This window comes from Oncorhynchus mykiss, chromosome 20 (genome assembly GCF_057628025.1).
Source record: "Oncorhynchus mykiss isolate SJ-2025 chromosome 20, ASM5762802v1, whole genome shotgun sequence".
NCBI classification, from domain to species: Eukaryota; Metazoa; Chordata; class Actinopteri; order Salmoniformes; family Salmonidae; genus Oncorhynchus; species Oncorhynchus mykiss.
In genome coordinates this window covers 47,415,738-47,438,350 of record NC_143041.1, presented here as the reverse complement: position 1 = coordinate 47,438,350, position 22,613 = coordinate 47,415,738, and the positions used below count along the sequence as shown (strand labels likewise).

General features: G+C 43.2%; 1 protein-coding gene across 2 annotated transcripts; it reads right to left on the bottom strand.

Moving 5' to 3' along the window:
- Positions 1-578: 578 nt before the first annotated feature.
- LOC110499564 (uncharacterized) lies at positions 579-16,255 on the bottom strand. 2 transcript variants are annotated; one of them, XM_036956387.2, is made up of 4 exons: positions 14,297-16,255; positions 8,157-8,233; positions 7,618-7,783; positions 579-3,630 (listed from the first exon to the last, which is right to left on the bottom strand). In XM_036956387.2, exons 1-4 carry the CDS (start codon positions 15,876-15,878, stop codon positions 3,512-3,514), a joined length of 1,944 nt encoding a protein of 647 aa, XP_036812282.2. In that variant the 5' UTR covers positions 15,879-16,255; the 3' UTR covers positions 579-3,511. The 2 variants fall into 2 exon arrangements, with proteins under 2 accessions (XP_036812282.2, XP_036812281.2); XM_036956386.2 differs by having other exon boundaries at positions 8,145-8,233; positions 14,297-16,254.
- Positions 16,256-22,613: the final 6,358 nt, after the last annotated feature.

Genomic DNA, 22,613 nt, shown 5'->3' with positions numbered 1-22,613 from the left:
GTTAAATTGATAAAGATATCTAAAAGCAAGAGAAATAGGTAGTAGTTAAACACATTTAGAGTGACATGATATTACGTACTGTTTATATTTTAAATAAACCTTTTATATATTAACCACAAACTATTTGTTTATGATTTCCTTTTCAAATGGAAAATTATTTTAAGTAATTTAAGCACTTAAGTACATTATATTTTCATTTTTTCATTTTCATTTTCAACTTTTTCTGAGTTTGTGAAGTTTCACTGTATGTTTTTTTGGGGTATTTTATTAGGATCTCCATTGGCTGTTGGTATTTTATTAGGATCCCCATTGGCTGTTGGTATTTTATTAGGATCCCCATTGGCTGTTGGTATTTTATTAGGATCCCCATTGGCTGTTGGTATTTTATTAGGATCCCCATTGGCTGTTGCAAAAGCAGCAGCTACTCTTCCTGGAGTCCACATGAAACATGACATAATACAGAAGATTAATAGACAAGAACAGCTCCAGGACAGAACTACACACATTTAAAACAAGAAAAGTATAAGTACAATGTTCTGTACTGACTCAATACGGAGGAAAAAACACAGAGAGACCAATTATTATAGTCCTGCATTTATCATTTACATTTTCATATATTACATATCAATTCAGTAGCATCCATCAGTACATACGCATATTTAGGTTAAATAGGGGAGAGGCATTGTGTTTCTTAAAGCCAGGTTTGCTGTTCACCTGAGCAATCTGAGATGAAAGGGATTTCCATTTCCAATCATAGCTCTATATAATACTGTACGTTTTCTTGAATTCATTGGGCATTTGGGGACTGTGAAAAGACCCCTGGTGGCATGTCTGCTGTGATAAGTGTGTGTGTCAGAGCTGTGTCTAAGTTGACTACGCAAACAATTTGGTAGGTTCAACACCTCTTTGGGCTCTACTCAACATCTTCATAACGGTTATTTTGAGGGTGTCCGAGGTGGAACTGAGCTGTTAAATCCACGAGTGGCTCCCGGCCTTATAACTAAAGCGGACATTGCCATTGGCTGCATGGAGTTGCATTAACCGAAATCCCATGCAGATTTGTTAACAAGTGGGAACACTGCAATGTGATATGTAATCTACACCTTGATAATAGAAATCCTTATGATTTTGTTTAATGCGTAATTATTTCTATGTAGCCTACACATTCTGAACTTCTAACGCAAGTGAGGAGGGTGTGGCTTCGAGTGGGGGGGGGGGGTGTGGCTTCGAGTGGGAGGGGGGCTTCGAGTGGGGGGGGTGTGTGGCTTCGAGTGGGGGGGGTGTGGCTTCGAGTGGGGGGGGGGGGTGTGGCTTCGAGTAGGGAGGGTGTGGCTTCTAGTGGGGAGGGTGTGGCTTCGAGTGGGGAGGGTGTGGCTTCGAGTGGGAGGGGGGGGGGGCTTCGAGTGGGGGGGGGGGGTGTGGCTTCGAGTAGGGAGGGTGTGGCTTCTAGTGGGGAGGGTGTGGCTTCGAGTGGGGAGGGTGTGGCTTCTAGTGGGGAGGGTGTGGCTTCTAGTGGGGAGGGTGTGGCTTCTTGTGGGGAGGGTGTGGCTTCTAGTGGGGAGGGTGTGGCTTCTAGTGAGGTGGGTGTTGCTTCATGACACTGATCGCATGTGCAGCTGCTCACCGATTTGACGGCTCCAACGCAGTTCCACCTCAGATACCGCCAAAACAGCCGCTATGCATGTGTCTGCTATCGTTGGTTAACGATTGATCTGATTGAATCTAGGCTTAAATCAAGGACAGACCTCTCCCCATCTGTACACGTTGCATGCCCTTCTCTATAAGCATGCTGAAGGTCTGTTGTTAATTTGTTTACAGAGAAATAGCATTGTTTCTGGTCAGTCACAATTTTTTGTTAAATAAAGTTTGCTAAGAGTCGTCAGCAAGCTGATTGGTCAGCTGTTAGAACCAGTAAAGGGTGCTTTACCATTATTGGGTAGAGGAATTACTTTGATTTCCCTCCACTTCTAAGGACAATTATTTTTCCTCCAGACTCCAGATTAAAGATATGACAAATAGGAGTGGCTACATAGTGTGAATCCATGTTGACTTGAAGTTCAACTGAATCAAGTGAGTGCTTGTTAGTTTTTTCCCCTTCATTTTGATGCAAGTGACTGTTGGCTTCTTCTTTCCATTGATGATTCTTGCAAGAGGATATTGTTCTATGTACATGCATGTCCTCTACAGCTCGTCCCTCTCTTCCCAGGTCTGGTCCTCTACAGCTAGTCCCTCTCTTCCCAGGTTGATCCTCTACAGCTCGTCCCTCTCTTCCCAGGTTGATCCTCTACAGCTCGTCCCTCTCTTCCCAGGTCTGGTCCTCTACAGCTAGTCCCACTCTTCCCAGGTTGATCCTCTACAGCTCGTCCCTCTCTTCCCAGGTCTGGTCCTCTACAGCTAGTCCCACTCTTCCCAGGTTGATCCTCTACAGCTAGTCCCTCTCTTCCCAGGTTGATCTAGTGCTGGGTAGTGTAGTGTCCCAGGTTGGTTTAGTGCTGGGTAGTATAGTGTCCCAGGTTGGTCTAGTGCTGGGTAGTGTTGTGTAGTGTCCTAGGTTGGTCTAGTGCTGGGTAGTGTAGTGTCCCAGGTTGGTCTAGTGCTGGGTAGTGTAGTGTCCCAGGTTGATCTAGTGCTCGGTAGTGTAGTGTCCCAGGTTGGTGTAGTGCTGGGTAAGGTAGTGTCCCAGGTTGGTCTAGTGCTGGGTAGTGTAGTGTCCCAGGTTGATCTAGTGCTGGGTAGTGTAGTGTCCCAGGTTGGTCTAGTGCTGGGTAGTGTAGTGTAGTGTCCCAGGTTGGTCTAGTGCTGGGTAGTGTAGTGTCCCAGGTTGGTCTAGTGCTGGGTAGTGTAGTGTCCCAGGTTGGTCTAGTGCTGGGTAGTGTAGTGTAGTGTAGTGTCCCAGGTTGGTCTAGTGCTGGGTAGTGTGGTGTCCCAGGTTGGTCTAGTGCTGGGTAGTGTAGTGTAGTGTAGTATAGTGTCCCAGGTTGGTCTAGTGCTGGGTAGTGTAGTGTAGTGTAGTATAGTGTCCCAGGTTGGTCTAGTGCTGGGTAGTGTAGTGTCCCAGGTTGGTCTAGTGCTGGGTAGTGTAGTGTCCCATTTTGGTCTAGTGCTGGGTAGTGGTGTGTAGTGTAGTGCTGGGTAGTGTAGTGTAGTGTAGTATAGTGTCCCAGGTTGATCTAGTGCTGGGTAGTGTAGTGTCCCAGATTGGTCTAGTGCTGGGTAGTGTAGTGTCCCATTTTGGTCTAGTGCTGGGTAGTGTAGTGTAGTGTCCCAGGTTGATCTAGTGCTGGGTAGTGTAGTGTCCCAGGTTGGTCTAGTGCTGGGTAGTGTAGTGTCCCATTTTGGTCTAGTGCTGGGTAGTGTTGTGTAGTGTAGTGCTGGGTAGTGTAGTGTAGTGTCCCAGCCTGGTCCTCTACAGCTCCTCCCTCTCCTCCCAGCTTTCTCTCGTGTTGAGTAGTGTAGTGCCCCAGTTTGGTCTAGGGCTGGGAGGTGTTGTGTAGTGTCCCAGCCTGGTCCTCTACAGCTCGTCCCTCTCCTCTCCCTCACAGTGACATGCTTCCCTCTGGCTGTTCATGAAGGATCTGCAGCCCAGCGTCCACACTGTGTTGTACAGAGTATCTGCTACTGTCTCACAGGCTGGGAGGGGGAGAGAGAGAGACAGAGGGTTGGGGTTGAGGGAGGGATGTAGGTAGGTAAGGTAGAGAGAGAGAGAGAGAGAGAGAGAGAGAGAGAGAGAGAGAGAGAGAGAGAGAGACAGAGAGAGAGACAGAGACAGAGAGAGAGAGAGGGAGGGGGAGAGGGAGAGGGAGAGGGAGAGAGACAGAGAGAGAGAAACAGAGAAAGAGAGGGAGGGGGAGAGGGAGAGGGAGAGGGAGAGGGAGAGAGACAGAGAGAGAGAAACAGAGAAAGAGAGAGAGAGAGAGAGAGAGAGAGAGAGAGAGGGAGGGGGAGAGGGAGAGGGAGAGGGAGAGGGAGAGGGAGAGGGAGAGAAACAGAGAAAGAGAGAGAGAGAGAGAGAGAGAGAGAGAGAGAGAATGTAGATAAACTTGGATTATTTTCGCAAGGAGTTATACAGGATACTAACCTCAAAATTACCTAAAACCTTTTGGACTAAATTACCTGAATGGATTCTTACTTCCAAGGAATATAAAGAAAAAAATTGATAGGGGGAGGGAGTGGAACACATGGAACAGCTAACAGCACTGAAAGAGGAGGGAGAGGAACACATGGAACAGCTAACAGCACTGAAGGACGAGGTCAGAAAGCTGAGGTGTGACAGAGAGCAGGACTCTTCCCCCAGACAAGCCAGCAGAACAGCCCACCTCAGACCTGGACCACAGCCTCAACACCACAATGGGACAGACAACACAGGACCCACCAACCCAACAGACCCCCACCCCCTCCTAACAGACCCCACCCACTCCTAACAGACCACAACCCCTCCCAACAGCCCACCTCAGACCCAGACCACAACCTCAACACCACAATGTGACAGACAACACAGGACCCACCAACCCAACCCCTCCTAACAGACCCCACCCCCTCCTAACAGGCCCCAGCCCCTCCTAACAGATCCCACCCCTCCTAACAGACCCCACGCCCTCCTATCAGACCCCACCCCCTCCTAACAGACCCCACCCCCTCCTAGCAGACCCCACCCCCTCCTAACAGACCCCACCCCTCCTAACAGACCCCAGCCCCTCCTAACAGACTCCACCACCTCCTAACAGACTCCACCCCCTCCTAACAGACCCCACCCCCTCCTAACAGACCCCACCCGTCCTAACAGATCTAAACTAAACTTTTGCCTAAACACAGTGGCTAAACTCTGGTGCCCAAACACTAGGCATATCCTGGAGCTGTTGTCAGAGGACAGACTAGGGACCCCCAGCCACATCATCATTCACATGGGCACAAATTATCTAAGGGCACAGCAGGAAAGGCTGGCAACAGCACTCAAGAGAGTGATTGAAACAGCTTCTTCCACTTTCCCCAACGCACAAGTGGTTACCACCAAAAGACTATCATTCTGTCACAATACAGCGGGTGAATCCAAGCATTTCCCGAGACTGTGCCTCAAAACCTAATGTCTACCTGGCCCACCACTCCACCCTGAACTTGAGCAGCCTTTACCCTGACTAGAAATGAGTAAGGAAATAATCTCAACAGAGAAAAATGGCCACCTATATCTATATCCCCCTACTTTAACAGCTTCTCCATCCTAGACCGGGAGATCAACCATATTCAGGCCCAGGGACATGTACTAGTTTGTGGCGACCTATATTCTAGGACTGGACAAGAACCTGACACCTTCAGCACACAGGGGGTCAAACACCTACCTGGAGGTGACAGCATTCCCTCCCTTATATGCCCCCCATAGTCACAACTACGACAACATAACAAACAAAAAACGGGTCACAACTCCTGCAGCTCTGTTGCACGCTGGGTCTGTACACAGCCAATGGTAGGCTTCGAGGGGACTCCTATGGTAGGTACACCTATAGCTCATCTCTTGGCAGTAGTACTGTAGACTACTTTATCACTGACCTCAACCCAGAGTCTCTCAGAGCGTTCACAGTCAGCCCACTGATCTCAACCCAGAGTCTCTCAGAGCGTTCACAGTCAGCCCACTTGGCAGTAGAAAGCCTAACAGTATATTTGACCTTTCAGCTTCCCTTTCAAATCTAAAAATGCAGACAATCTAAAAAAATGAACAACAATGATAAATGGTTTGATGAAGTATACAAAAACCTAAGAAAGAAATTGAGAAACCTATCCAACCAACAACATAGAGACCCAGAAAACCTGAGTCTACGCCTTCACTATGGTGAATCACTAATACAATACACTACAAACAATACACTACGGGAAAAGAAGGAACAGCACGTCAGAAATCAGCTCAATGTCATGGATTCTAACCGCTTCTGGGAAAATTGGAACACACTAAACAAACAACAACACAAATATTTTATTTTTACCTTTATTTAACTGGGCAAGTCAGTTAAGAACAAATTCTTATTTTCAATGACGGCCCTAGGAACAAATAAGAATTTGCAATTCTACATAATTTTACATGACTGGAGGCTTTGGCAGAATAAAAGAATACTGCACAGATGATCAAAATGACAGGCTACTATGACAAACTGAGAATCTGAGATACAGAACAAACACCTTGTCTTGAATCCATCAATAGCCTACCTGGGCCAAGGAGACACATATTGTAGGCTACGGTATATGAGGAGGAAATTATAGTCCTAAAAAATAATTATCCGCAGCTCACTCGCCGGCGCGTTCTTGCCAAACTCCTGCATCTCACTCTTGTTTTACTTTGTGAAATATTTAGTTAGCCTATAGCAGACAGATTCGACCTATAGCAGACAGATTCGACCTATAGCAGACAGATTCGACCTATAGCAGACAGATTCGACCTATAGCAGACAGATTTGACCTATAGCAGACAGATTCGACCTATAGCAGACAGATTCGACCTATAGCAGACAGATTTGACCTATAGCAGACAGATTCGACCTATAGCAGACAGATTCGACCTATAGCAGACCGATTTGACCTATAGCAGACAGATTCGACCTATAGCAGACAGATTCGACCTATAGCAGACAGATTCGACCTACAGCAGACAGATTCGACCTAAAGCAGACAGATTCGACCTATAGCAGACAGATTCGGCCTATAGCAGACAGATTCGGCATATAGCAGACAGATTCGACCTACAGCAGACAGATTCGACCTAAAGCAGACAGATTCGACCTATAGCAGACAGATTCGACCTATAGCAGACAGATTCGGCCTATAGCAGACAGATTCGGCATATAGCAGACAGATTCGACCTATAAGCAGACAGATTCGACCTATAAGCAGACAGATTCGACCTATAGCAGACAGATTAGACCTATAGCAGACAGATTCGACCTATAGCAGACAGATTCGACCTATAGCAGACAGATTCAACCTTCCATTCCGTTTTCAACCTGTGTTTTCCCGCAGTTGTATTTGAAATATTGCGGAAAGCCTGTTTTTTTTGTCTGCATACTGTTCATTGACAGATTTGCGGCACGTTCCCGACCGTAGACTATGCCTGGGTATTGGCATACACACAATCCACAGCTAGGTCATTTTTTGTTGTTGTTAAAACCTGTTGTAGCACCCCATCCCGGGTCCGGGAGCGTAATCATCAACTGAAAACTACGTCACAATGCTGTAGACACCTTGGGGAATACGGAGAAAAAGTAAGCTGGTTGATAGCCCATTCACTGCTCAATAGGGACGCATTGGAACGCAGCGCTTTCAAAACATGAGGCACTTCCGGATTGGATTTTTCTCAGGCTTTCGCCTGCAATATCAGTTCTGTTATACTCACAGACAATATTTTTACAGTTTTGGAAACTTTAGAGTGTTTTCTATCCTAATCTGTCAATTATATGCATATTCTAGCATCTGGTCCTGAGAAATATCCCGTTTACTTTGGGAACGTTATTTTTCCAAAAATGAAAATTCTGCCCCCTAGTCACAAGAGGTTTTAAGAAGCTGTGGTAGGATCCGGCTCAAACGAAGCACTGCGTCTACGGTCAAGTGTTACAGAGTATAATTCAGTAGCTATCTCACCTTTGACCTTTGACACAAGCCCCAGGCTCTTCTTCAGGTCAGAGCAAATAGCGTGGAGACACAAGCGGTACTTGGAGTCACAGCGGTTTTTGTCGGAGCCACAGGTGTCATAGCAACTGTCCAGCTGGTTACAGCACTGAGTCATGGCTGGGATGCCCATGTCAAACTGTGTTGGGACAATAACAAAAATACAGAAAGATATACAGGTTATAAGTTAACATAACATAGGATTTATATACACTCACACAAAAAAAGGTGCTTTCTAGAACCTAAAATGACTTCAGCTGTCCCAATAGGAGAACCCTTTGAAAAACACTATTTGGTTCCAGGTAGAACCCTTTTGAGTTCCATGTAGAACCCGTTTGGTTCCAGGTATAACCCTTTTGGGTCCAGTGTAGAACCCTTTCCACTATATCAGGGCCCTTTAAGTATAGTATGTATTGTATGAGAAAACAGTCTGCGGTTTAGGTGTCGGGTATTAGTACAGTATCATACGCTGTCTACAGTTAGTGATAGTTAAAACATACACTATCTGGTACCTGGAATCCTAGGAGGTCGGAGCTGCAACCATTGGGCTCTGGGGTCACATAACCAATGCGATGCACAGGTGTCTTACCTGAGAAGGAAAGGTGAACAACTCTAATTCAGACCCATTTACAGTTAATTATGTAGGTCCACAGATTGATCAATAGGTTGTTATCAATCAGCACAAATTGAACATTCAACACCCTATTGTGAAGTTTATTGACAAGAACCGAAACTGAAAAAAAGGTGCTATCTAGAACCTAACATGTTTTTTCTGCCCTTTGGAGAACCCTTTATGGTTCCAGGTAGAACCTTTTATGGTTCCAGGTAGAACCCTTTATGGTTCCAGGTAGAACCCCTTTGGGTTTCATGTAGGACCCCTTCCACAGAGGGTTCCAATGCACATGGAACCAAAAAGGGTTCTACCTGGAACCATAAAGGCCTAGCCAGTCTCCAGATCTCAACCCCATAGAAAATCTTTGGAGGGAGTTGAAAGTTCGTGTTGCCCAGCAACAGCCCCAAAACATCACTGCTCTAGAGGAGATCTGCATGGAGGAATGGGCCAAAATACCAGCAACAGTGTGTGAAAACCTTGTGAAGACTTACAGAAAACGTTTGACCTCTGTCATTGCCAACAAAGGGTATTTAACAAAGTATTGAGATAAACTTTTGTTATTGACCAAATACTTATTTTCCACCATAATTTGCAAATAAATTCAGTAAAAATCCTACTATGAGATTTTCTGGATTTTTTTCTAATTTTGTCTGTCATAGTTGAAGTGTACCTATGATGAAAATTATAGGCCTCTCTCATCTTTTTAAGTGGGAGAACTTGCACAATTGGTGGCTGACTAAATACTTTTTTGCCCCACTGTTTATATAGAACATGACAGGGAACTCGGAGTGGCTCCTGTATAGATCCATAGGTTTTCGCTGTTCCAGTGTCCATGCAATCATATGATACTACTGTACTAAGTATGGAGCGATATACTGGGCTAGTGTGGAAACTGGAATGTAGCACGGTTGTGGTGTCATTATATACGAGCACATACTTAGAATGAAGCAGTGTGGATATACCTTCACTGGGGTATGCTGGTGTGGATATACCTTCACTGGGGTATGCTGGTGTGGATATACCTTCACTGGGGTATGCTGGTGTGGATATACCTTCACTGGGGTATGCTAGTGTGGATATACCTTCACTGTGGTATGCTAGTGTGGATAAACCTTCACTGTGGTATGCTAGTGTGAATATACCTTCACTGGGGTATGCTGGTGTGGATATACATTCACTGGGGTATGCTAGTGTGGATATACATTCACTGTGGTAACCTAGTGTGGACATAGCTTCACTGTGGTATGCTGGTGTGGATATACTTTCACTGTGGTAACCTAGTGTGGATATACCTTCACTGTGGTATGCTGGTGTGGATATACATTCACTGGGGTATGCTAGTGTGGATATACATTCACTGGGGTATGCTAGTGTGGATATACATTCACTGTGGTAACCTAGTGTGGATATACCTTCACTGTGGTATGCTGGTGTGGATATACCTTCACTGGGGTATGCTAGTGTGGACATACCTTCACTGTGGTATGCTGGTGTGGATATACCTTCACTGTGGTAACCTAGTGTGGACATAGCTTCACTGTGGTATGCTGGTGTGGATATACCTTTACTGTGGTATGCTGGTGTGGATATACCTTCACTGTGGTAACCTAGTGTGGACATACCTTCACTGTGGTATGCTGGTGTGGATATACCTTCACTGTGGTATGCTGGTGTGGATATACCTTCACTGTGGTATGCTGGTGTGGATATACCTTCACTGTGGTAACCTAGTGTGGATATACCTTCACTGTGGTCACCTAGTGTGGACATACCTTCACTGTGGTAACCTAGTGTGGACATACCTTCACTGTGGTAACCTAGTGTGGATATACCTTCACTGTGGTAACCTAGTGTGGACATACCTTCACTGTGGTAACCTAGTGTGGATATACCTTCACTGTGGTAACCTAGTGTGGACATACCTTCACTGTGGTAACCTAGTGTGGACATACCTTCACTGTGGTAACCTAGTGTGGACATACCTTCACTGTGGTAACCTAGTGTGGATATACCTTCACTGTGGTAACCTAGTGTGGACATACCTTCACTGTGGTAACCTAGTGTGGATATACCTTCAACTGTGGTAACCTAGTGTGGACATACCTTCACTGTGGTAACCTAGTGTGGATATACCTTCACTGTGGTAACCTAGTGTGGATATACCTTCACTGTGGTAACCTAGTGTGGATATACCTTCACTGTGGTATGCTGGTGTGGATATACCTTCACTGTGGTATGCTAGTGTGGACATACCTTCACTGTGGTAACCTAGTGTGGATATACCTTCACTGTGGTATGCTGGTGTGGATATACCTTCACTGTGGTATGCTAGTGTGGACATACCTTCACTGTGGTAACCTAGTGTGGATATACCTTCACTGTGGTATGCTGGTGTGGATATACCTTCACTGTGGTATGCTAGTGTGGACATACCTTCACTGTGGTAACCTAGTGTGGATATACCTTCACTGTGGTATGCTAGTGTGGACATACCTTCACTGTGGTAACCTAGTGTGGACATACCTTCACTGTGGTATGCTGGTGTGGATATACCTTCACTGTGGTATGCTGGTGTGGATATACCTTCACTGTGGTAACCTAGTGTGGATATACCTTCAATGTGGTATGCTAGTGTGGACATAGCTTCACTGTGGTATGCTGGTGTGGATATACCTTCACTGTGGTATGCTGGTGTGGATATACCTTCACTGTGGTAACCTAGTGTGGATATACCTTCAATGTGGTATGCTAGTGTGGACATAGCTTCACTGTGGTATGCTGGTGTGGATATACCTTCACTGGGGTATGCTGGTGTGGACATAGCTTCACTGTGGTATGCTGGTGTGGATATACCTTCACTGTGGTATGCTAATGTGGACATACCTTCACTGTGGTATGCTGGTGTATATATTGGAATATACCCTGTAAGCCATATTGTAATAACTATGATCTATTTGTACTGTATCTCAGATTGATCTATATCACTGAGACTTTATAATGTTATGGTAACACTGACCCCAGGTGTAACTAATCTGGTTCAGTTTATCAACCAGCTAATTATTAGAATCAGGCGACTAGATTAGGGTTGGAGTTAAAACCTACAGGACAGTATCTCTCCAGGAACAGGGTTGGAGTTAAAACCTACAGGACAGTATCTCTCCAGGAACAGGGTTGGAGTTAAAACCTACAGGACGGTATCTCTCCAGGAACAGGGTTGGAGTTAAAACCTACAGGACAGTATCTCTCCAGGAACAGGGTTGGAGTTAAAACCTACAGGACGGTATCTCTCCAGGAACAGGGTTGGAGTTAAAACCTACAGGACGGTATCTCTCCAGGAACAGGGTTGGAGTTAAAACCTACAGGACGGTATCTCTCCAGGAACAGGGTTGGAGTTAAAACCTACAGGAGGGTATCTCTCCAGGAACAGGGTTGGAGTTAAAAACCTACAGGACGGTAGATCTCCAGGAACAAGGTTGGAGTTAAAAACCTACAGGACGGTAGATCTCCAGGAACAGGGTTGGAGTTAAAAACCTACAGGACGGTATCTCTCCAGGAACAGGGTTGGAGTTAAAACCTACAGGACGGTATCTCTCCAGGAACAGGGTTGGAGTTAAAAACCTACAGGACGGTATCTCTCCAGGAACAGGGTTGGAGTTAAAACCTACAGGACGGTATCTCTCCAGGAACAGGGTTGGAGTTAAAACCTACAGGACGGTATCTCTCCAGGAACAGGGTTGGAGTTAAAACCTACAGGACGGTATCTCTCCAGGAACAGGGTTGGAGTTAAAACCTCCAGGAGGGTATCTCTCCAGGAACAGGGTTGGAGTTAAAACCTACAGGACGGTATCTCTCCAGGAACAGGGTTGGAGTTAAAACCTACAGGACGGTATCTCTCCAGGAACAGGGTTGGAGTTAAAACCTACAGGAGGGTGTCTCTCCAGGAACAGGGTTGGAGTTAAAACCTACAGGAGGGTGTCTCTCCAGGAACAGGGTTGGAGTTAAAACCTACACGACGGTATCTCTCCAGGAACAGGGTTGGAGTTAAAACCTACAGGACGGTATCTCTCCAGGAACAGGGTTGGAGTTAAAACCTACAGGAGGGTATCTCTCCAGGAACAGGGATGGAGTTGAAACCTACAGGACGGTATCTTTCCAGGAACAGGATCGGAGAGCCCTGATGTAAACCTACAGGATGGTATCCCTCCAGGAACAGGGTTGGAGTTAAAACCTACAGGACGGTATCTCTCCAGGAACAGGGTTGGAGTTAAGACCTCCAGGAGGGTATCTCTCCAGGAACAGGGTTGGAGTTAAAACCTACAGGACGGTATCTCTCCAGGAACAGGGTTGGAGTTAAAACCTACAGGACGGTATCTCTCCAGGAACAGGGTTGGAGTTAAAACCTACAGGACGGTATCTCTCCGGGAACAGGGTTGGAGTTAAAACCTCCAGGAGGGTATCTCTCCAGGAACAGGGTTGGAGTTAAAACCTACAGGACGGTATCTCTCCAGGAACAGGGTTGGAGTTAAAACCTACAGGAGGGTATCTCTCCAGGAACAGGGATGGAGTTGAAACCTACAGGACGGTGTCTTTCCAGGAACAGGATCGGAGAGCCCTGATGTAAACCTACAGGATGGTATCCCTCCAGGAACAGGGTTGGAGTTAAAACCTACAGGACGGTATCTCTCCAGGAACAGGATTGGAGTTAAGACCTCCAGGAGGGTATCTCTCCAGGAACAGGGTTGAAGTTAAAACCTACAGGACGGCATCTCTCCAGGAACAGGGTTGGAGTTAAAACCTACAGGACGGTATCTCTCCAGGAACAGGGTTGAAGTTAAAACCTACAGGACGGCATCTCTCCAGGAACAGGGTTGGAGTTAAAACCTACAGGACGGTATCTCTCCAGGAACAGGGTTGAAGTTAAAACCTACAGGACGGTATCTCTCCAGGAACAGGGTTGGAGTTAAAACCTACAGGACGGTATCTCTCCAGGAACAGGGTTGAAGTTAAAACCTACAGGACGGCATCTCTCCAGGAACAGGGTTGGAGTTAAAACCTACAGGAGGGTCTCTCTCCAGGAACAGGGTTGTAGTTAAAACCTACAGGACGGTATCTCTCCAGGAACAGGGTTGGAGTTAAAACCTACAGGACGGTATCTCTCCAGGATCAGGGTTGGAGTTAAAACCTACAGGACGGTATCTTTCCAGGAACAGGATCGGAGAGCCCTGATGTAAACCTACAGGATGGTATCTCTCCAGGAACAGGGTTGGAGTTAAAACCTACTGGAGGGTATCTCTCCAGGAACAGGGTTGGAGTTAAAACCTACAGGACGGTATCTCTCCAGGAACAGGATCGGAGAGCCCTGACCTAACCGGTGGTGTTTGTGTAAGATCCTAAAGGGGTACAGTGTGATCTGTTCTTCAACAAATCAAGTTGGCTTCTCTACAAGGATAACACTCAGTATCTAGGTTCTGTTACGTTCAGGATTACACTCAGTATCTAGGTTCTGTTACATTCAGGATAACACTCAGTATCTAGGTTCTGTGACATTCAGGATAACACTCAGTATCTAGGTTCTGTTACATTCAGGATAACACTCAGTATCTAGGTTCTGTTACATTCAGGATAACACTCAGTATCTAGGTTCTGTTACGTTCAGGATAACACTCAGTATCTAGGTTCTGTTACATTCAGGATAACACTCAGTATCTAGGTTCTGTTACGTTCAGGATAACACTCAGTATCTAGGTTCTGTTACGTTCAGAGCTCGATTCCGTCCACATCGTGGAAGCTCAGTGGTATAGCTGCATTTCAGTGTAATGTCGTCGCTTTCGCGGAGACTGCATTTACGGCTGCACATGTCGGCTCAATCGGACATGATCTTTAAATCTAGAACGCGCTATAGCCCTGAACTTCCGCAAATACGGATTGAATCGAGCCCTAGGTGTCTATAGCCAGGCTTGACATGACAACACCATGGAGTCATACTGAGATGTTACTGTAATCACTGATAGACACACACAACTCCTGTCCCATCCTTACCGTATTTGCATTTGTACTGACACAATCCGTTGCGTCCCCCCATCAATTCCACCAGGGAGTCAAAGTATCCATTGGCTGCCTGGAGGCTCTCTTTGATGGAAACCAAGCCCCAGTCAGAGTCCCCTTCCTGGGCTTCGACGACAGGTACCACAGGGCTGGCTGTATCCTCCGCTGGAGCTTCTGCCTCTGCCTCTGCCTCTGCCTCTGCTGCCTCTTCAATGGCCTCTGTCGCTTTCTCTAGTGCCTCCTGGTCAGCCAAATCTTTCAAGATGGCGTCCTGAATCTCAGTCTCTTTAGCGAGGTCTTCCTCCTCCACCTGGGCAGACAACTCTTTAATCATGGCTTCTGTTATCAGGGCCTCTTTAACAAGGGTCTCCGGATCCATGTAAGCAGGGTCTTCCACCACTGGCATGTCCGCCGTGAGGGCCTCTGTGTCTGGGACTTCGTCTGCCACGACAGAGGCGTTTACTAGCGGAGCATCAGCAACAGGGGAGTCCGCAACTGCTTCCTTGACTACAAATTCCCCAGCTACAACGGCATCAGCAACAGGGGAGTCCGCAACTGCTTCCTTGACTACAAAAGCCCCAGCTACAACGGCATCAGCAACAGGGGAGTCCGCAGCTGCTTCCTTGACTACAAATGCCCCAGGTACAACGGTATCTGCAACAGGCTTGTCGGCCACCAGGTCTTCGGCCACTGGGGTGTCTTCTACAGGTTCCTCCACTGCAGGCGTATCATCAACAACCAGGCTATCTGCCCCCACGGTATCACCCTCCACCCTGATATCTACAGCGGTAGGCGTATCATCAACAACCAGGCTATCTGCCCCCACGGTATCACCCTCCACCCGGATATCTACAGCGGTAGGCGTATCATCAACAACCAGGCTATCTACCCCCACGGTATCACCCTCCACCCTGATATCTACAGCGGTAGTCGTATCATCAACAACCAGGCTATCTGCCCCCACGGTATCACCCTCCACCCTGATATCTACAGCGATAGGCATATCATCAACAACCAGGCTATCTGCCCCCACGGTATCACCCTCCACCCTGATATCTACAGCGATAGGCGTATCATCAACAACCAGGCTATCTGCCCCCACGGTATCACCCTCGGTAGCAGCAGCAACAGTATCACCCTCGGTAGCAGCAGCAGCAGCAACGGTATCACCCTCGGTAGCAGCAGCAACAGTATCACCCTCGGTAGCAGCAGCAGCAGCAACGGTATCACCCTCGGTAGCAGCAGCAGCAGCAACGGTATCACCCTCGGTAGCAGCAGCAGCAGCAACGGTATCACCCTCGGTAGCAGCAGCAGCAGCAACGGTATCACCCTCGGTAGCAGCAGCAGCAGCAACGGTATCACCCTCGGTAGCAGCAGCAGCAGCAACGGTATCACCCTCGGTAGCAGCAGCAGCAGCAACGGTATCACCCTCGGTAGCAGTGACGGTATCATCCCCGAACTTGGTTTCTGCTTCTGGGACTTCCTCTTCAGGAGTGATGTTCCTGACCAGAGAAGCAGACATCCCCCAGGAGAGGCAGAGAGAGAGCAGAAGGAAGGCTGAGGTGCGCGGCAGCATGGTGGCGAGACAGACAGAGAGGAAGTCACAGCACAGGGGAGGGGGGGGGGGGTCTAGACGGGTAGGTCTAAGAGGAAGAAATCCACATTTGGATCCAGGTAGACGGAGTCGAAGCAGAAGGGGGGGGGGGGGTGTTGGTAGGCAGAGAAAGACGTCCACACTCCGCTGGAGGTCTGGGACAGCTGGACAGGAGAGGACCAGGGTGCCTGTTGTTGACAAGGTGTCAGAACGAGAGGCACTTAGGATCAATAGACTCAGAGTACTGACTGAGGCTGTGTAAGAGGCAGAGAGGACTTTGGCTGCTGACTAGGCCAGGGAGACAGCGAGGCACGGAGTATCGACACCGGGTTCAAAGGTCTGTTGATAAGGAAAGGCCTGCCTGGACAGACTGTAGTGGGCTGGAATTGTGGGCTGTCCTACATGACTGCATAGCCTTTTTTATTCTTTATCTACAGTATATTTTTACCCAGCAAGTTTGGGATGTGCATATCACCTTTTTTCATGTTAATCGTGTTGTCTCCCGTTGAGAGAGAACGTTCATGCTCACCATAGCGCTTGTCTCTGTTACATCCTCTCTTCTCCTCTGCTGGGAAACCTCTCTCCTCTCACCAAGTGCTCGCTCCATCTCCTAAAAAATATTGAATGAATCTAATCCCAGTAATCCCATCACTTGAACTTCCTCAGAGGGAACTAATTAAGATTCACATGTTTAGCTTCATCAGTGCTAAAAATCACATTTGTTATAAGGTGATCTCAGATCAGCTGAGCAGCTAATCATAACGTCTTTGAGAACATAGAGGTAGAATGACTAGATTATACACAGAGTGGACAAACCATTAGGAACACCTGCTCTTTCCATGACATAGACTGACCAGGTGAATCCAGGCGAAAGATATGATCCCTTATTGATGTCACTTGTTAAATCCACTTCAATCAGTGTAGATGAAGGGGAGGAGACGGGTAAAATAAGGATTTTTAAGCCCTGAGACATTTGAGACATGTATTGTGTATGTGTGTCGTTCAGAGGGCGAATGGGTAAGACAACATATTTGAGTGTCGTTGAACGAGGTATGGTAGTAGGTACCAGACGCACCGGTTTGTGTCAAGAACTGAAACGCTGCTGGATATTTCACGCTCAACACTTCCTGTGTGTTCCAAGAATGGTCCACAATCCCAAAGGACTTCCAGCCAATTTGACACAACTGTGGGAAAGCATTGGAGTCAACATGGACCAGCATCCCTGTGGAACGCTTTCGACACTGACGAATTGGGACTGTCCTGAGGGCAACTCGGAATCAGCAAGGTGTTTCTAAATAGTTTGGTCAACTCTGTGTATTTCTATGTTGAAGACACAGTCCTTCACTGCATTCGGTTTCAGCCATTCTGCAAACATGTGTTTTATTCTGTATTATATATACTTAGTATATAGTATAGTATATAGTATAGTATATAGTATATAGTATAGTATAGTATATATTAGAGTATATAGTATAGTATATAGTATAGTATATATTATAGTATATAGTATAGTATATAGTATAGTATATAGTATAGTATAGTATATATTATAGTATATAGTATAGTATATAGTATAGTATATATTATAGTATATAGTATAGTATATATTATAGTATATAGTATAGTATATAGTATAGTATATAGTATATAGTATTGTATAGTATAGTATAGTATATATTATAGTATATAGTATAGTATATAGTATAGCATATAGTATATAGTATAGTATAGTATATAGTATAGTATCGTATAGTATATAGTATAGAATATAGTATAGTATATAGTACAGTACAGTATAGTATAGTGTATAGTATGGTATATAGTATAGTGTATGGTATATAGTATAATATATAGTATAGTATATAGTATAGTATAGTATACAATATATGGTACATGTTATATAGTATAGTGTAGTATATAGTATAGTATATAGTATAGTATAGTATACAATATATAGTACATATTATATAGTATAGTATACTATAGTACTGTACATAGTGTAGTATAGTATATAGTATAGTATATTGTGTATGGTATAGTGTATAGTATAGTATATAGTATGGTATATAGTATAGTATATAGCATTGTATAGCACAGTATATGGTATAGTATAGTATAGTATACTATATAGTACAGTATAGTACATAGTATATTGTATAGTATAGTATATAGTATAGTGTATAGTATATTGTAGTATACAGTATAGTATAGTATAGTATGTAGTATAGTATATAGTATAGTATATAGTATATGGTAGAGTAGAGTATATGGTATAGTATATAGTATAGTATAGTATAGTATATAGTATATAGTATATAGTATAGTATATAGTATATAGTACAGTATAGTATATATTATTGTATAGTATGTAGTATAGTATAGGGTATAGTATAGTATATAGTATATAGTATAGTACAGTATATAGTATAGTATAGTATATAGTACAGTATAGTATAGTATGTAGTATAGTATAGTATATAGGATATATTATAGTATATTGTAGAGTATAGTATATAGTATAGTATAGTATAGTATATCGTATATAGTATATAGTATAGTATAGTATAGGGTATAGTATAGTATATAGTATATAGTATAGTACGGTATATAGTATAGTATATTATATAGTACAGTATAGTATAGTATGTAGTATAGTATATAGGATATAGTATAGTATATTGTAGAGTATAGTATATAGTATAGTATAGTATATCGTATAGTATATAGTATATAGTACAGTATAGTATATAGTATAGTATAGGGTATAGTATAGGGTATAGTATAGTATAGTATAGTATATAGTATATAGTATATTGTATAGTATAGTATAGGGTATAGTATAGTATATAGTATAGTATAGTATATAGTATATAGTACAGTATAGTATACATTATTGTATAGTATGTAGTATAGTATAGGGTATAGTATAGTATATAGTATATAGTATAGTACAGTATATAGTATAGTATAGTATATAGTACAGTATAGTATAGTATGTAGTATAGTATAGTATATAGGATATATTATAGTATATTGTAGAGTATAGTATATAGTATAGTATAGTATAGTATATCGTATATAGTATATAGTATAGTATAGTATAGGGTATAGTATAGTATATAGTATATAGTATAGTACGGTATATAGTATAGTATATTATATAGTACAGTATAGTATAGTATGTAGTATAGTATATAGGATATAGTATAGTATATTGTAGAGTATAGTATATAGTATAGTATAGTATATCGTATAGTATATAGTATATAGTACAGTATAGTATATAGTATAGTATAGGGTATAGTATAGGGTATAGTATAGTATAGTATAGTATAGTATATAGTATATAGTATATTGTATAGTATAGTATAGGGTATAGTATAGTATATAGTATAGTATGTAGTATAGTATAGGGTATAGTATAGTATATAGTATAGTATGTAGTATAGTATAGGGTATAGTATAGGGTATAGTATAGTATATAGTATATAGTACAGTATAGTATATAGTATAGTATAGGGTATAGTATAGGGTATAGTATAGTATAGTATAGTATATAGTATATAGTATATTGTATAGTATAGTATAGGGTATAGTATAGTATATAGTATAGTATGTAGTATAGTATAGGGTATAGTATAGGGTATAGTATAGTATATAGTATAGTATGTAGTATAGTATAGGGTATAGTATAGTATATAGTATAGTATGTAGTATAGTATAGGGTATAGTATAGTATATAGGATATAGTATAGTATATTGTAGAGTATAGTATATAGTATAGTATATCGTATATAGTATATAGTACAGTATAGTATGTAGTATAGTATAGGGTATAGTATAGGGTATAGTATAGTATAGTATAGTATAGTATAGTATATAGTATATAGTATAGGGTATAGTATAGTATATAGTATATATACTTTCTATTCCCCTTATGTATTATTTAACAAATGATTTGTAATTCCTTTGTAATTCCTTTGTAATTCCTTTGTAATTCCTACAATCTACAAGCAGCTCCGTGCTTCCTTGGTGACAGAACGTCAGACAGCACACCTTTGACAACAGTACAGTGTATCAACATGCTGCTCCTGTGGAGAAAGATATGATATGGGAGGGTAAAGTCTGGTTGTGTGTGTGTGCTGTGTACAGTAGTAGGTTGCAGGTAATGATACGTGTGGTGACGTGGACAGGTCAGTTCTGGAAGACAGACTATGGTGGGAGCCAAGGAAGGGGATCTACTTTATATATTAAAAGGATAAACAGTCAAATAAAATACAACATTCAAAGCTCAATGCAGCCATTTTGTGTATAAATATCAAATCATTTCTCGGTAACAATAAAGTACATTATTGTAATTGATTTCTATTTAAATTGGTAAAAGTAGAGACAAAAGAAACGACTTCTCAAACAAGATCTTAGCTGGGACTGTCTGGGAGTGGTCTGAGTGAGGAGGGGATAACCGAAAACTAGCTGTTATTGGCCGAGAGAGGTTTGGAACTCTCTTTCTTATTGGTCGCTTAACCATGTTGACATCGCCATGGAAAGTCCTATGTAGACTGTATTTTCAACCAGCAGCTATCAGGAAATAACACCGATCAAATGTTTTCACAATTTTACGGTGTTAGTTTCATCATATGATCTAAAACACGGGTACAACTGAATTTTGACTGCTCTGGGCTTTTACCGTGCCTCAATCCATATTTGGACTTCTGGTTGCTTCTATTATAATCCTCACCTTATTTATCAAAAGCCGTGTTTATATCTTTATTATCACAACACTGGTAAATATCCGGATTAGTCAAATAAGATATTTAAATTATGTCATACAGCATAATTGACTCTTGGACGGACTATGTTACATTTTAATGTGTGGTTGTTGCTCGTTGTACTTCTGTTACCATCAGAGGAATTAAAATGTCAGATTGAATAACAATGATTCAGGGTGATGACGTGCATCTTGGATAATGCTAATCATCCTGTCTTCTAGCATGAATGGACGAGGCGTCCAAGAGGCGTCACTACAGTCCCTGGTTCAAATCCAGGCTGCATCACATCCCACCGTGATTGGGAGTCCCATAGGGCGGCTCGCGATTGGCCCTGCGTCGCCCGGGTAGGCCGTCATTATAAATAGGAATTTGTTCTTAAACTGACTTAGTTAAATAATAATACAAACGTGTTGTAGTGGTCTTCAGATAAACTTGTCCGAGAGCACACCCTAGTGGACAAAAGGCAGCACTGTTCCAAAAACGACTCATTTACTTTGTGTTGTGTCGTAGTCCATATTTTGTTCCAACACCTCCATGTGAATAGAACCAGATCACAGAACAACAGTGAGAGACTGGCTCTGCTAATCATTTAGAACATTTTTTAAAATGTATTTATTTAACCAAGATAGTCTCAGTGGAGACAATAAAGGTCTTTGAGATACCTGGGCCGTATCCACAAAGCGTCTTTAGAGTAGGATCGTAATGAATAAGATTATCACCTCCTATACTGAGACGCTCTGTGAATACAGGCCAAGACAGCAACAGGTAGCGTATACAGTGCATTCCGATATTATTCACACCATTTGGCTTTTTCCACATTTTTGTTACGTTACAGCCTTATTCTAAAAAAGGATTCAATTGTTTTTTTTCCCTCCACATCAATCTACACCCCATAATGACAAAGCAAAAACAGTTTTTTTTTACAATTTTGCAACAAAAAAATAAATAAATGAAATATGACATTTACATAACTATTCAGACCCTTTTACTCAGTACTTTGTTGAAGCACCTTTGGCAGCAATTACAGCCTTCAGTTTTGGGTATGACACTACAAGCTTGGCACACCTGTATTTGGGGAGTTTCTCCCATTCTTCTCTGCAGATCCTCTCAAGCTCTGTCAGGTTCGATGGGGAGCGTCGCTGCACAGTTATTTTCAGGTCTCTCCAGAGATGTTCTATCGAGTTCAAGTCTGGGCTCTGACTGTGCCACTCAAGGACATTCAGAGACTTGTCCCAAAGCCACTCCTGAGTTGTCTTGGCTGTGTGCTTAAGGTCGTTGTCCTGTTGGAAGGTGATGTCATTATGGGCTATTGTGATGTCATTATGGGGTATTGTGATGTCATTATGGGCTATTGTGATGTTATTATGGGGTATTGTGATGTCATTATGGGCTATTGTGATGTTATTATGGGGTATTGTGATGTCATTATGGGCTATTGTGATGTTATTATGGGGTATTGTGATGTCATTATGGGCTATTGTGATGTTATTATGGGGTATTGTGATGTCATTATGGGCTATTGTGATGTTATTATGGGGTATTGTGATGTCATTATGGGGTATTGTGATGTTATTATGGGGTATTGTGATGTCATTATGGGGTATTGTGATGTTATTATGGGGTATTGTGATGTCATTATGGGCTATTGTGATGTCATTATGGGGTATTGTGATGTCATTATGGGCTATTGTGATGTCATTATGGGGTATTGTGATGTCATTATGGGCTATTGTGATGTCATTATGGGGTATTGTGATGTCATTATGGGCTATTGTGATGTCATTATGGGCTATTGTGATGTCATTATGGGGTATTGTGATGTCATTATGGGCTATTGTGATGTCATTATGGGCTATTGTGATGTCATTATGGGGTATTGTGATGTCATTATGGGCTATTGCGATGTCATTATGGGGTATTGTGATGTCATTATGGGCTATTGTGATGT

What these genes read in the sequence shown, in the direction of transcription:
- LOC110499564 (XM_036956386.2), bottom strand. Translation starts at nt 15,878, where the DNA reads ATGCTGCCGCGCACCTCAGCCTTCCTTCTGCTCTCTCTCTGCCTCTCC. An exon ending in GATTCCAGGTACCAGATAGT is followed by an intron (nt 7,784 to 8,144) that starts GTATGTTTTAAC and finishes GTCCCAACACAG; the next exon opens with TTTGACATGGGCATCCCAGC. An exon ending in GCTTGTGTCAAAGGTCAAAG is followed by an intron (nt 3,631 to 7,617) that starts GTGAGATAGCTA and finishes TCCCCCTCCCAG; the next exon opens with CCTGTGAGACAGTAGCAGAT.